Genomic DNA, 16,070 nt, shown 5'->3' on the forward strand with positions numbered 1-16,070 from the left:
GGTAATGGTGGGGGTAATGGTGGGGGTAATGGTGGGGGTAATGGTGGGGGTAATGGTGGAGGTAATGGTGGGTCAAGAGTGGGCAGGACCATGCCTTGGCTGGTGGCTGCTTGAATGTGCACATCCTTGTTTAAACTTTGACCTCACATCAGCAGGAGCGCCTTGTAGGATTTGCTGGATCTCTTTGTCCCTCTTCCTATTTCTGCTTCCCATTTTGAATTCTGCTCCTTTAGTCCTGTTGAGAAATTTTAGCCAACTACTCGAAAATCAATCAGGGATACACAGATTTTTCAATATTTTGGCAGGTGACCCAAACTGCTTGACAGCATGGCTTAGCAGATTTTAAATGCTTTCCTTTGTCTCCTTGTGTTGTAAATGGAAAGAACCACTTGCAATGGGGCTGGGGAGGAGAAGTTTTGTTTCACAATGGAAACAGAATTATTGGTTGTGATTCTTTTCTTGAAAGTTTTAGGCTGCTGGGTAAGTTGCTATGCATATTTCTACAGAGTAAAGTATATAGTCATTAGAGTTTTTGTGATCCATCCCATCTGTGGTGGTTTGAATGAGAGCATCTTCATAGACTCATGTGTTACACTTGGATGCCAGTCAGTGGTGCTGTTTGCAGCGGCTACGGATTCTTCTGAAGGTACAGTCTACTAGTCTATTAGAAGTTTGCCATTGAGGGGTAGGCTTTGAGATTCTATGACCTCACCTTGTCCCACTTCCTGCCAGACTCCCACCCCTATTTCCTGTATATGAATAAAGATGGGATCTCTCACTTCTCCACTATCATCCCCCCACCCCCACTCCCAGCCCCAAGCCCACACTGTGGACTCAGTCTCTCTGGAATCCTAAGCCAAAGTAAATGATTTCTTCTGTAAGATGGTTTTGGTCATGGTATTTCATCACAGCAACAGAAAGTGAACTAGTACATACCAATACATATTCATGGTCTGATTATGTGTGCTATATCGCTTCATCACTGTGACTGAAAAGACCCTCAGGGCTGATCACCCATCCCACTGAGTGGAAACCAGAGCAAACCAGCCTGCTCCAGGCAGCAGGTACAAATGTTCTCCTTGAGCTGACAGGAAGCTGCGTCTACACACTAGCTGTGTTCCCTCATAAAAAGCAGAGAGGAATTCGTAGCACACATTCCTTGCACCTTATAAATCCATCACTAAGTACCGCTGGGGATCCTTTTTGGGGGGTAGGAGGGGGGAACAGCTAAGCTCTGTTCAGAGGACAAGATTTCCAAATGTTTTTGTTTTCACACAAGAATTTCTAGAATTCTTTGTCCACTCTTTCCAAAGGAATGGCATAATATTTATACAGAAGGAAAGGGTGTGTGTGTGTGTGTGTGTGTGTGTGTGTGTGTGTGTGTGTGTGTGCAGGGTAGAGTTGGGAGTTACATGCATCCCCCTTTGAGGAAATATAATATAGCTAGAACTTTGTTCAAGTTACACAGGGGCCTTGTCCTTGGCCCAAATGGATGTACAATTTCAGTTGGTTCATTCCACATTCACTGAAATAGTCAGTCTCTGGAAAGAAGCAGTGTCCTCAATATGCCTATTGGCCCTGTACTCACGCTTCTCATCCTCTCCTGGGGAATCCAGAACAGCTGCAACCACTTGGATTTACAAGAGTTCCCTGGCTGTTGGAAACTGATTTGATGATCTATCCATCTTAACATGGCTCTTCTAGCAAATCTGTTGTATGTTGCATCTAATTTATTGTTGACAAGGGCCAACCAAATATAAATGTTTTTGTTTCAAATATACCAACCACATTGTAAAAAACAAATGTGTTGTGCTGCATGCTCGCATGTTTTTGGCCAGGGGATTTGGTGGTGGTGAGGCAGGCACAGAAAAAAAAAATACAGATGTCTGAGGTCTCAGTTGTGAGTTTCGTCAGGAATACTCTGATATCAAAGTAAGTTTTTACTAGTTTCTCTTTTTTGAGACTTTTATGAAGCCAGGGATTGAACCTAGTGAGGCTTTGTACATGTTAGATGTGACGATTGGTCTTGAGGTTTGATTGGATGGATTTTATAAGTTCCATGGAAGCAAACCTCTGGGGATGTCTATGATGAAGTTTCTGGGCAAGGTAAATTGTGGGTGAGAGACCTGCCCTAAGTGCAGAGTGCACCATTTCTTGGGCTGAACAAACAGGTGAAAATGAGCTGAACATCAGCATCCATCACTCTCTGCTTCCTGACTTTGACATTCTGTGACCTTAAGTTTCTGCTGTCGTGCCTTCCATTTCCTGAGGGAATGAATCTACTGAAACAGGAAGGTGAGATAACTCATCCTTCTGTTCGGTTGGTTTTCTGTCATGCTACACCTATCTGTTTTGTCACAGAATTGTGTGAAGTAACAACTGCATTATGTGAGGACTCTATGTCATTGTGTATGAGCACTATGTGAGCACTCCATGTCGCTGTCTCTTGAATATTTATTATGGGGTCTGAGCACTCGATGTCATTGTCTGTTTATTGTGGGGCCTGAAGGGAAGCAGTTGGACACACAGCACAGGGAGTCACTGCGCATCAGTGTGATGACGTAGGCACAATGACAATAGTTATTTGTGTTCTTGTGCTCGGAAAAGAAGCCAGAAGCCTGAGGCTAGGGCTGGGAGTGAGATAGCATGGAATTCAGAGGAGAGTGTAAGAGCTCTGACTTTAAGATCAAAGGTAAAGAAAGCATCAGACCATGCAAATCTGGGACCATATTTAATACTGCCAGGCAGGGATGTGTAGTGACCAGGCTTGGATCTTATATAACTCATCCTCTTCTTTCTCAAACATGGTTGAACCACAGGAAGCTGCTATTTTGTAAGTTGAAAATGATCAATTAATGATAATCTCATTGGGAATAAATTAACTTAAATTTTAATATTAAAATTTAATATATGGCATCAATCTTGCTATGTAGCCTAGTCTGGCTTTGATGAAAGCATGTGACTTTATGTCACCTTGACTCTATGTTTTCAATTTGAATATATTTGATAAATGTCTATTATTAAGACTAGACAAGAGATGCTGGAGCCAGACACTTGGGTTCGCACATCTCGTTTCTATTAGCTATGTCTCTGTAGCAAAATTATTTGACCTCTCAAGTTTTCAGTTCTTCTCTGAAATGGACCAATACTTTGGAGTTACGTTGATATATTCTAATGTTTAAAAAGGTATCTCACATCTAGTGCCTATTAGTCAATGTTGCTACGGGTTATTAAGTTGCCACATCAATATCAACATTGTCATCATCATCATCATCACTACAATCCAAACGTCTATGGAGGGTTAGGGATAAAGACCGCAAGACTAGTAATAGAGATAGAAATGGAAGCAATATGTTTTCTACTTTCTCAACTAAAGCCACAGTCGATTCACAGATCCATTTGCCTGCATGCATATCTACATGTGTGTCCACACACATATCTATATATTATATCAATATAAATCTGTATACCTAAACATCAACATGTGTGTGCCCATAATTAACTCCATTTTACAACAGAAACTAAGAGCCAAAAGAGACTTGTTCAATGTCACATCCTTTGGTAGAGGGGAACTGACTTTACATGTTTCTGAGGAGTTCTAACTTTTGTTTAATCACTGGAATTTGGAGAAACGGAGTTCTCTTAGTTCCTGATAGCAATTAGCAGAGATTTAAGTCTGTATTCCAATGTTTTTAAGTATTTTGAGCTTAGTCCCATATCTCTGGTCTTGGAGAAGCAATACATATAAGTAGTTATTTTCAAAAACTGGAAAAATGCACATCATGATAGCTTAGAAGTGGTACAGTACTTGAAGAACAGTGCCCTGGCTTGCTTTGTGCCCTGTTGATGGCTAGTCATGTTGCCCTGAGCAATGCTCATCTCTCCAAGGCCTCAATTTCCTCTTGTAAGAATTAGAGGCTTAAAACAGATCATCTCCAAGGTTGCTTCTGGCTCTAAAAAGGAATGACTGGCTTTTGGAAGGTGATAGTTCTGTGAGGGCACATACTCAGCACACATTCTGTTGGCTAGGGTGGATGTTGGCATCCTCTCCACTGAGCAGAGTGGTAGTCTAGGCAGCCTTCAAACCTTAGAGGAGCATGTTTAGCTTTCCTCAGTGCCTGAGTTTCATACCATAGGCATTTGAATCTGGCGGCATTGACTGCAGTTTGTAATTACAAATTGATCCCTGTGGTTAGGATGTAGGCCCAACGAAATGAGCATGCTTCTGGGTTCCTGTTGAATAGGCTGCTTCATAACAGATTCTAAAGGTCCTCCTTCCTCTCAAGTTTTCGGTACTTGTTACTACAGACCTAATACTTCTCTCTGACTTTTGAAAAGATAAGTCTGTCCTAGAGTCCTTTGTGCTGTTGGAAGGACGCTGTTAATGTTCTCTCAGCTCGTTTTCTCTTGGGCCAGAGCAGCCACCCATGAGTGTTCTTATCCAACTATGCAAAGTCAGTGTGTACTGCAGAGTTTGAATCCCACTTGCCTTTATCACTTAAAATTAGTAGCTGAAGATGGAAAAAATGCATACTTAACTATATCTAATTTTGGTCTTGATTGTCAGAAAGCACCAAATGGAGGCTTACTAATTCAGGAGGATGGATTAAAAACTAATACTTCTGTGAATGGTCTTGGAGGGAAAGAACAGCAGAAGGCCTCCAATCCCTTTTGTTGATGCGCTAATGACAACTACATGTTGTAGACTGCTGTTCTTTCAGGCTTTAGTTCCCAGTGGGGACAGAGGGCTGTGAACTGCCACCTCTTTCTACTTGCAGATTATCCTGTGGGATGCAAGATTCTAGTGCCTTGAAGCAATAGGGACTGTGGCCCATAGTGACTGATGCTACCAGGCAGCCACAGTGGTGACAGCAGTTTGGTGGCAGGGAACAGTTCAGTCCAGGACCACACGGAAGGCAGACACGCTGACCACACAGCATTAAGCAATGAAAATGAGATTTTCTGCCTGTGTTTGGTAGGTTAGGATGGGAAGGGTGAGGGAGGGGGTGTTGTGAAGAGTGCCAAGCTGGGCTGTTGATGAGAGTGTGGGAAGATTTGAGAGAAGGGAAAATCAAGAGGAGGCTCTGTGCCAGCCAGGAGGCCAATGGGTTGATCTTTCTTCCCTTTCTGCTTAAGTGAAGAAGCCTGCTGGGTGCAGTGGGAACAGGGCCAAGAGAGTAGCAGTTCTGCTAGGTGAACATGGATGGTCAGACCTGGCAAGGATGTGTCTGCCATCTGGCATCGGAGCCAGGAGAGGCAGGAGATATCAAAGAAGGTAAGAGGAGGAACAGTAGAAAGAAGAGACAGTTACACAACGACATAGAGCAGGGAGAAAGGAATGACCAAAGAAAACTAGCAGCTTCAGGGGAGACCCATGTGTCTGCCATGCAGCTCAGGCCTCCCAACCAAATGCCTGAGCAAAATCATGCTCCATGAAATAATGAAGGGGAGCGACCTTGTAGTACAGAGGAAATCAGACCCCTGTGCCTATATGGTCTCAGTGGGAAACAGGTTCTGTGGATACAGCTTTCCAAAGAGTGTGTCACAGAAACCTGGAAGCTACTGTTTTAGGTTAAAAAATCAGTATAAGCAAGGATACAATCCTATACAGAAAAATGACAGACTACTTATAAATATTAATTCTACCTAACACAGTATGATACAGAGCACAGGACCCCGAGAACATTCCATGGTTGACTGTTAAGGTCTTCTTAGAAGTCATGGAGAAATGGGAGTGGGTTCTATTTTTCAGTGGTGCCATGTTTAGAACCTTTCCATTTCCTTTTGCAGAGCTTTGTGACAAGCTAAGTGGTCATCTGGATTATGTGGCTGGTTTTGTGATCACCCGACAAGTATTTGTAGACCAGGGACCAGAATCCACTGGCTTTAATGTCATGGAGACTGAATCATATTTTAGCTTTAGGCACCTAGAAGTCAAGGTAACTAGAGATCAAAACACTTCACATCTTCTCCAAGTTCTGAGGCCTTGCAAGCTCTCCATTTTTTTTTTTTTTGTTTTTTTAAATCCTGTCAGTGTGCCTCTACCACCACTCCCTCAACAAGTGCAGGCCGGCCTGACGGATTATGAGAAGCCCCATATCAGACAGACTCCCTTCTCTCATAAGACGACATTTTAGACAAGTCTACATTTAGCTAAGTCCGAAACATCTAAGAATCCACTTAAGATCCCCCAATGATGTCAGGATTGTTGAGACCAAAGGAGTTGCTTGGTAGACTCATGGACAGTCATAAACACTTTTGAAGCCACAAAGCTCCAGGCTCATTTGTTGCGCAGCAACAGACCATGGATACAGCATGCTGTGCACTCACCTGTGCACTCGTGCTGCAGACCTTTCCCGTAATAGCCCTTCTCACAGATGCATTCAAATTGACCTGTGTGTGTCCCACATTTGCAGCTGGCCATTCTGTCACAGCAGTCTTTTCCAGCCTCACAGAGATAAGAGCAGTGGGCCATGTCCTCTTGGATAAAACTCCCGGAAGGTAGGTCTACCAAGAACCAAATATATAAGGCAATTTTACAAAATGAACAGTTGATTGTTACATTTTTTTAGTCATTAAAAATCAAGAGAAAGACAGAGGAAAACAGCTCTTCTAATCTGTCTGTTTCCCACTGTTCCCTACCTCCACCCACATACGAATGTGTGTTGTTTGCAGGAACATACTCTGGGGGTTAGTTTTGGCCAATTCCGTTATTTCAGTCTGGGACTTCATCCTAAGAGCTTCAGGCCACTCGGGGTCAGGCAAAAATGAAGCAGTGTAAACTGGAATCTCCAGATGCAGCAGGTAATTAACACACTTGGTGCTTCAGATCACTCCTCTGGCTTCCAACAGCAGCATTCCCTGACCTCCCTGTGAGGTCAGGCAGCAGTAGCCAGACTTTCCAAATCCTGTTCAAGTTAGAAATAAAACCACAGTCCTGACCACTGTGTAAGAGAAGAGTGCTGACTGTGGGCTACTGACTTTAGAATAAAATAGCATCATGCCTGTAGTTGTTTGATACAAGAATATCAACACATACATTTAAGAACATAAACCATAATCCAGTCTGCTTCTTAGTTTTAAGTACAGAGACACAGGTTATGTAGAAAGAGACCATTCTGAGTGTTTGAAGCAGGAGCTGGGAGAAAGCATGCCAGGAATCCTTGAGTTCAGCCATTCAGACACTGGCTTAAGGCTGGGTTAAGGCAGAGCCTGGGTGGATGGCCTGGAACAGAGCAAGCGATTAGTCTCTATCTCCAGCTGAAGAAGTTAGAAAATCTTAGACTGAATTCCAGTGCTTGGGTCAGGCTGCTACAGCCAGATACAGGGATGGGCCCCTAGTAAGAATGCAAGCGGGTGACTGTTGGTGGAGCAAACAGTCTGCAGAGGAAGATCTGGAGAGGAGATGAGAGGTGGTCTCAAATGGGAAATGTCTGCTCAGCAACTAAGGACTGAAATCCGGGGAGACTGAGCCTCAAGGAAAGGAGGTCAGCAAAACCTAGCACCTCCAGCCCAGCGACAGTACTATGGGTGAAAAGTTTGCACAGGGGTCCCTGGGAGTTAGTTCTGAGAAACTGGACCAGAGGTTTGTTGGCAGCAGAGGACTCTAGTGAGCAAGCAATGCCTGGCTACCAACGCTGGTACAGTAGCACTTGGGCCCAGGAGAGGAGTAAGTGGAGGGGTAAGTTAGTGGCAATCTGTTCTGCAGCCTGAGGCTACTGAGTGTTCAGAAATATAAATGTTTGGAGGCAGAGAGTAGGTCCATTCAGTAGAAGAGTGCGGGGGAGAGGTCATCGGGCTCACCCCTCATGTGGTTTTATCTTTTTAGTAAAAGTGGGGCTTTTTCTTACCAACCCTGGAGAGTCCCACCCAAGTCTGACATGTTCTAGATGTGAGTTTACTGTAATAAAGGTGGCACCTTCCATTAAGTCCCAGTACGAGCTAGCAAAACAACCTTTCCCTTGAAAGCTCTGCCTGCTCTTATTTCTGTGCCAACTCAATTTAGGGCAGAGGCAGTTGTAAGACAGAGGAACAATTGGACTAGTGATTCATTTGATACAGTGCATCTATAGGCTACAATACCCATAGCTTCATACTCCCCACTAGTGACACCACTACCCCCAACTGTAGTCTCCCTGCTCCCCCAGATGGCATCCGCTCCCTTTAAGAAAGAAGAGGAAACACAGGAGCTGCTGGTTACTTCCAGCCCTGTGCTAGAAGAATGAAGCCTCGGTGAGATGTGAAGGTCTCTTCCTCCTCAGAAATCTGTGGAACACATTATTATGTGACTCCTACTTAGAATGAGGAAAAAAGATTGAAATCCATACTTGATTGCCTGAAGCAATTAATAACAAATAACTCATTACCATTTATATTCAATAAGTAATTAAGTGCAACAGAAATAGTCATTGGGCCTTTATAAATGCCATCAGTGTTTTACTTTTTGTTGTATTTATTTAGTCGGTGTACGTGGGCATACACTGGATCTCACTTTTCATCATAGGAGTCCTGGGGATCCAGTTCAGGTTGTAGGCTTTAGCAGCAAGCACTTTTTACCCAGTTATTTTTCAGGTCCCATAATTGATTTTTATGCCTTAACCTACTTGACTCCCATAACAAGCCTGTGAAGTAAGTACTACTCTTGTTCTCTATTCCGTTGGCCAGAACCCTAAGAAGCATTAAAAGACAGATAATTTGCTTCCAGATCATTCACTTAATAGACGATGAAACTAGGATCCAAATCCAAGAATTCTGAACTTTTATGAAAATTAAGAACTTTTAATTTTTAAATTTCTATCTTTTAGAATTAAACCAGTTGTGAGCCTAGGATTCAAATCTAAGCCTGGTTTTCCTTCCCAAACCCACTCCCTGATCTGCCCCATTTTTCTAAGTGTCTTAATTCCAATAAGGTTAGCAAGACAGGCTAATCCTTTTCACTAGAGCCATAGCAATAGACTCATAGCCCACTCGAAACTCTTCTCTTGGAATTCCACCAGGGATAACCTGACTTTTTGAATATAGAGTTATGATTCCTGCCTTATGTTGAATTTTTTTACTTGAGTACCTGCCAGGATCAAGGCTCAATTTGACACATAGCTAAATCTCCTGTCGACGCCTCACAATCTGCCTGGATTCTTTTCTCTGGGTTCATATCACAGCAGGCAAGGTCATCTAACTGAGAACCGTACAGTTAAACATCCTTATACACGCGGTTCGTCAAGACCACCGATGAATTCATTTGCCATTTTTTCTCCCCTGTTAGGGCTCTTAGGACAAAAGCCCTTTATCTCCGAGTTGCCAGGGCAAGAAGTGCGCGCCTTAAGTATTCAGCATCCTATCTTCCTGTGTATTTCTGGAAACATTCTGGGGAGATTCAATGCTCCTGTCTCAGAATGTTTACTTCATCTGCCCAGATAGCTGTGAATGTGATCTCAGTCAGGGTTTCCCGCTCTGTGTGTGGCCTCCAAACACACCTCAATTCATCTCATGGATCTAGGTGGGAACATATGGATGTTCTAGGGAATGCATCGCAGCTGTTAAGAAAGGAAGCAAAACAAGGTTGCTGCCAGATCAGCATGCCAGCTCCGGGCAGTATCTCGTGACACCCAAAGCACTCACAAGCCTCCTGCTCCTCCACGAGCAGTGTAAGGCTTTGAAGTCACTCTTCAATGAGCTTCATGCAACGAGAGAGACAGAAACAGAGAGAGACAGAGAGAGACAGACAGACAGAGCGAGAGAGAGACAGAGCGAGCGAGCGAGAGAGAGAGAGAGAGAGAGAGAGAGAGAGAGAGAGAGAGAGAGAGATTTCAAGGTACCTGTAACTCTATTAAGCTCCTATTACCTTCATGCAATGCTCTGCGAGCTAAAGCCTCAAATTCTTCAAAACTGTGGAGCAGGTAGCAGTGTTCTTCCTTTGGGGTGGAAGCCATGTCATTCAGTTCCCGGATATTCCCCTGCCAAATCCCGAACGTGAAGATCTCCACTCCGAAGTCCCGCAGCGATGCCGCAATAGGTCTGGGGTCTCCACCGTTGGAATAGCCATCGGTGATGAGAAATATGACTTTGGTGGAGTTTTCCCTAGAGTGACGAAGGATTTGCTGTAAAGACACAGGGAAGATCCGAGGGTGAATGACGTCATCCTCTCTGCTTCCTTTCCTGGCTAAGGTAGTACCTGAGAAACACCAGTCAGTGAGAGGAAAGCAGAAACAGGCACAGACCGGGATCTGCAATGGCTTCATAGATGCACAATGAGCCTCAAAACCATTTAGAATGTGTCATCATCATCATTCTTGCAACCAAGTCACTGTCATCCTTGTCTCCACTGAGCTTGTCGATGAAGAGCAAAGGTTTACAGATTGACTTTGAGACACTAATTGCCACTTACTGTGAAGCTAATCTATCCATTTTGCAGACCTGGAAACGGGAGCCAATCCTGAGTTTTAGGCATCCACATTGCACCTCTCTGTCTTTCTATCTAAACCACCATCAGAGCCCCTAAAATAAAATTTTTTTCAGAATATGTCTTTTCCAGGACTTATGATGGCTGACCTCCTTCCTTATATTTGTTTTTCCACAACTCCTTCAAAAATGTAGAATTGATCCAATGCTTCATCTTTTTGGACCACCCAGGATTCACATAAAATCAGCAGGTTTTGGCAGCATCCTATCTGCATGAGAAAACATGGATTCACTAAGTCTGACATTTGAGCTTTATTGTTTTAGGACAGGGGTCTGTTTTACTATGTGTGTAATTCCTTCATTCAGTGGACAGAAGCAGACAAAGCTTTTAACACCTCATTGCCAGGGATGCTTTACAATATCAGACCCAAAGGCACAGGAACTCTAGGTGTGATCTGGCATTGCCATCTAATTTTTATTGTGACTTTTCATTAGAATTGCTTGAGAAGGGAACGAAGTGGCTGGACACATTTTCTAGCAAGTTCTTTGAAGGCAGCATGGTTATGAAACAATGAGAGATTAAACAAGTAGTAAAAATAACAACATGTTTTCAGAAGGCAGACCAGTATAGCAACAATTATACCCTACATTTTGTCAAAATTAAAATAAAATATGACTTGAAAGATATGTTCAGTTCCATTTACTTTAGGGACTAGATTCACAGGCCTATTTATTTCAGTTTCTAAGATCAGTATCTGTTTTAAAGAAAATCTGTCATGATCTTCTTACAGATGCTGCTTACAATCAAATTATTCTTACCTAAACTTTGCTATTGTGAGCTACCACTAAAGCTGCCAAACCTGAACTTAAAGAAAATCAAACTGAAAAGGACTCCAGAAACCATCTAGAGGGCCAGCAGTTTGAGAAGAGGTGTTTAAGAGTGTCACCTCAGTCCTCAAGAATCAAGCACAATAAAGCAAGCTAGATCCAATGGGAGCCTAGAAAATCAGGCACAGAGGGTGTGTGTGTGTGTGTGTGTATCTGTATGAATTTGTGTGTGTCTGTGTGTATATGTGTGTCTGTGTGTCTATGTGTGTGCGTACATGTGTCTGTGTGTATGTTTCAGTGTCTGTGTGTGAGTGACAGAATAGCATGCATAATAACAGAGACATTCCTCAAATACACACCATGGCTTCAGTCAGCAGTCTTCAAGGTTTTGGTTCTCACAATTTAAAAAGCTGCCCACTTGATGAAGGACAAGGGGTCTGGAATGAATGTATGACAAGTGTGAGATTTTTCTAACCCCCAGGCAAGAGCCTCTGGGGATAAGGGGAGGGAAAAGACAAGAGAACAGGAGATGTTATAAGCTTGTGTGAGACTCTGAAGTCTCTACACACCCAATTGAGTCACAGAGGAGATGACAGACAGACATCTCCTGAGTACTGAGGGTCATAGGTTCTTCTACATTTGGATGTTCAGGATGGTGGCATGACCGTGAATGAGGCCATTGTGTAACTCAGAAAATGGAAGTGCAGAGAGCCAAGGGGTGAGCGTTCCTCAGGCAGCTTTGCAGAAGGAGAGAAGAGGAAGAATTCTAAGCATGAATCAGGGTTCGAAACGGAAGTATTAGAAGCTTCTAGTGTTGGGTTTTGCTGGCTGTCCATAGGTGACCAGCCATGTGTCCTCATATGGAGGAAAGGCATCTCAAAGGAAAAGTTCTGGGCTGGGGATAAAACACATGCTTAGCATGACCTACACCTGAGCTCCATCCTCAATACAATACTGAAGAAATGCCCACAGAATACTCACTCCACTGAGTATTAGTAAGATAGAGTTTTAAAATGCATCACCAGGCTGTAAGATGATGTTCTGTTTTAGCACACAGTATCTCATTCCAACAGGACCTCAGGATACCTTAGGCGCTAAGTAGAGAATATCATTTGGACGTGTGTGTGTGTGTGTGTGTGTGTGTGTCTGTCTGTCTGTCTGTCTATCTGTCTGTCTGTCTAAGAGACAAAAGATGAAGTGTAGGATGAGAGAAAAAGGTGACTTTGCAGTGTAGCTCAAAGGTATTCAGAGTGGCAGGCCCTGCATTTCAAAGGACAGGAGGGTTCTAATCAGAAGAGTGGTCTTCTCCCAGTGTGGGTCACTGAAGTTGGGCTATTTAAATTCCTCAATATTATGAGTCTAGAGAACACACTCAGTCTATACCTGCCAGTATAGAGCAGCTCTTCCTTTGCTCAGCAGACAGCCGCCGACAATTCTGCCTCTTGTCCACCCCAAACCCACTTCAATATTCTCCTATGCATTACACCAATATTTTTATTTTTAAAATTCCAAATTCAACATTGGATTTTGTCTTTACTTTGGTGCACAGTATAGAACACCTTCACTTTCATTTTTATTCAACTGAATAAACGTTTCCCACATTTCATTTGCTAATTTGTCCTCTTTCATCCGTAGTACTCTCCTGTCTCTTTGCTCTTGGTTAATAATACCACATGGTTTGGGGTGCTATTGCTTCATGATATATATACATATATATTTGTAAGGAAATTTTAGTAGTCTTTTTTGTCTTTTTAAAAGTATTTGTGGTTAGACCTAAATGTTTCCTTTGCCAACTGAGCTTGAGGGTCACCTCATGAAATTCTTCTGTAGATTATTTCTGTTTGACCCAGTAAGTTCACTTTTAGAAATCCATCCCAAAGACACACAGACATACCCACCCAGACACACACACACACACACACACACACACACACACACACATAGCTAAGGACCAGCTCAAGTAGAAATGAACTGAGTGCAATCTCTAAATACAATTACCCACTAGAAGGAGCCAGAAATTTGTGATGAAAATGTTCAATTTCAGTTCAAGGTCAGGAAATGTACAATGCAGGCTGGGGCATCCCATGACAGAAATCCAGAAGGCTTCAGGACTAGCAAAGCCAAGCTGAGGGTAGCTGGAAAGGCCCTTCTGTAGGCCAAAATGGGGAGGTGTGTGTGACAAGATGAGAAATTGAGTACACTTAAAGTGTTTCAAGTTTAGACTGTGTTTGTGTGTGTGTGTGTGTGTGTGTGTGTGTGTGTTTACATTTGTAATATAGCTACACTAAAGGCGGGGGGAGTTTTAAAAGCATAATCAGAAATTGGAATAATCTGAAACACCATATGAACACATATATTGCTCAGTACTATTTCTGAACTGGGAAGAGCTGAATTCTTTGTTTAGAATAGGATGAGATAATTTGTAAAATCCTATTTATCCATGTTCAGAAGGTCAACCTTCGTTCCAGCCCTCCAGGATGCAGTGGGTTGTGTCTGCACCATCCTTCCTCTTCACTATGAGTGAGTGAGTCTTTCTAGCTCCGTTCAGAAATCACATCTTCACAGACATTGCACTATGCTCATGGTCATTTTGACAGGGTCATGGCAGCTAGCTGTAAGTAAGACATTGAGAACATGATAATGATAATGAAAAAGGAAAGAGAGAAAGAGAAATTTTCTTTTTCACTGTGGTACTCTTGATAGCACATGGTGTAAAGTTTCAGTGAATGGAGTGGGTAAACTCTAGGATACTGGAGTGAGTTGGTCTTGAGTAAGCAGTAGGAATGTGTGTGTAAGCATGTACTATTTATACAAAAACATTCTAGGAGGAGTTGGAAAGAGGTATAGAGGGAAGATGTGGTCGATAAGTGTATAGTATAAATGGATGAATCTTTCAAAGAATAAAAAATATTCTTTAATATAAAATAACATTTAATTTTCTTTTTGTGCCTTCTAGAATAAAGAAGTCATTTCCTGGAGTTCAGTCCAGTGCCTTTCCTCCAGCTTGGCGTGGACTTCAGCATATCCTTTCTCCAGTTACTGATCAGGACACACAGCGTGGTTTAAGCTGTGTGGGAGGCAGAGACATGGCTCAGTGCACCTGTTACTATTGCATAGGATCCAGGTTTAGTTCTCAGCACACACCATGGTGGCTCAAAACCATCCATAATACCAGGGAATCTGATGCCCGCTTCTTACCTCCATGGCTACCAGGCACACATGCAGGTCAAACACTTGTACACACAAAGAAAAGTAAATAAATAAAAAAAAAACCTTTTAAGCTGGATTCTGTTTGTTCTCTTTGTGTAGAGACACTGATGAGTATTTCCAGGAGCCATGAGCTCTGTTGGCAAGTCAGTACATTAAGCTGAAGATATCAAGAATAATGACAGGACTAGCAGTCCAGGCAAAGAGTTACACAAGATCCAGGTTTGGAATGTGCTTAAAGATGGACAAGGGAGGATGCACGACTGAAAATAATCTACAGCTCTCCCCATCTTTGTGCCTCATCGTGTTTGAGCAAAGTCACAATTCACTAAAACATTGTTTCATATCAGGACTTCAGAGTCATATGGGTCTGTGGTGATAGTCATGGAATGTGGTAGAAGTCTGGCGTTTTTCTTCTGACTTTCTGTAAGAGTTTACATCATCTGCTACAGATTTTTTTTCCCTCCAGAATACTGAATGAGACAAAGGATTTGCTGCCAAAGAAAAACTGGAGATGGACTCTGTATGGCAAAAGGTTATCTCCATCTGCATTGTATCAAGCCTCTGATTTGGTTGTATAAATAGCTGGAAGGAAAATCAGCTTTGAGTCCAGCAATAGTCATCAGAATGACAAAAATGCAGGGTTGTGCAACTTAGACTTAACAAGGGAGATCCATCACTGTTACACAAGACTGCACCCCCAACTCCCACCCTGACCCAAAGCATTTTTTTCCTTCAAAGAATTGTTGCAAAAACACTGGAGACAACGGAGGTGACAGTTGAAGCAGAAGGGGCCAACACTCTCTCCTGAACCCTGAACTCTAAGCCACAGGAGAACATAATACGAGCCACTGGGGGGACCAAACCACAACTACCCAGAACAACCAGCCTACCCTGAGCATGTCAACTAGCAAAGGTCATTAGTCACCCTTTAATGAATTTCATACAGTGGACAAATCCACCCTGGGACTGTGTCCGAGGACTGCTTTGTCATGGAGTAAAAAATTAGTAAATTAAGTCAGAGTTTCAACTTGATTTCTACAGTGAGAAACTGTAGTATATATACAATAAAAGGAGCATAAACAATAATTGGAATGGGCCAAAACACCCATATACGTACATATTATTCAGTACTATGTCTGAGGAAAAGCCCATTCATCTGTTTAGAATGACATGAGGCGGTTTGTTGGGAATTTCTTGTTGGGAAACATTGTGCACAAACAGCACTGGAAGCTACAGGGTAGACATTCCTCACGTTCACATCCCAACTTTCTCCAAGTTCCAGCTGTTATTTAGTTACTATTTTCATTTTATGCTCTCTGATATTCTTTGGCTCGGGGAAGTTTTTCTTTATGTATATCCTGTAGTTGATAGGAAAAGAAGTTTCTCTGTTGATTCACCATTCCCTGGGTATCACTCATTCCAGCCTCCTCACCCCACCAGTTTGATCTCATTCTAATGCCTACTGGATCCAGTGGGAGCCTCTTCTTGCATATCTTTGCTGCTGTTGTTTGTTTAATAGTACTGTTTTCTTCCCTTCTACCTTTATTTAATATATATTATATGATATATACATATATATCTATTTAAAAGTTTTGTATACACACACACACACACACACACACACACACACACAC

The 16,070-nt window shown here is 42.6% G+C and overlaps 1 protein-coding gene across 1 annotated transcript in view; it reads right to left on the reverse strand.

Moving 5' to 3' along the window:
• Svep1 (sushi, von Willebrand factor type A, EGF and pentraxin domain containing 1) overlaps positions 1 to 16,070 on the reverse strand; it is a 167,986-nt gene that overhangs the window by 132,924 nt on the left and 18,992 nt on the right. Inside the window, exons 2-3 of the mRNA XM_028779896.1 lie at positions 9,842 to 10,097; positions 6,331 to 6,507 (exon numbers count right to left, since the gene is read on the reverse strand). Coding sequence (XP_028635729.1) covers positions 6,331 to 6,507; positions 9,842 to 10,097 — 433 coding nt within the window. The remainder of the gene's footprint in view (positions 1 to 6,330; positions 6,508 to 9,841; positions 10,098 to 16,070) is intronic.

Source organism: Grammomys surdaster, unplaced genomic scaffold (genome assembly GCF_004785775.1).
Source record: "Grammomys surdaster isolate TR1022 unplaced genomic scaffold, NIH_TR_1.0 363, whole genome shotgun sequence".
NCBI lineage: Eukaryota > Metazoa > Chordata > Mammalia > Rodentia > Muridae > Grammomys > Grammomys surdaster.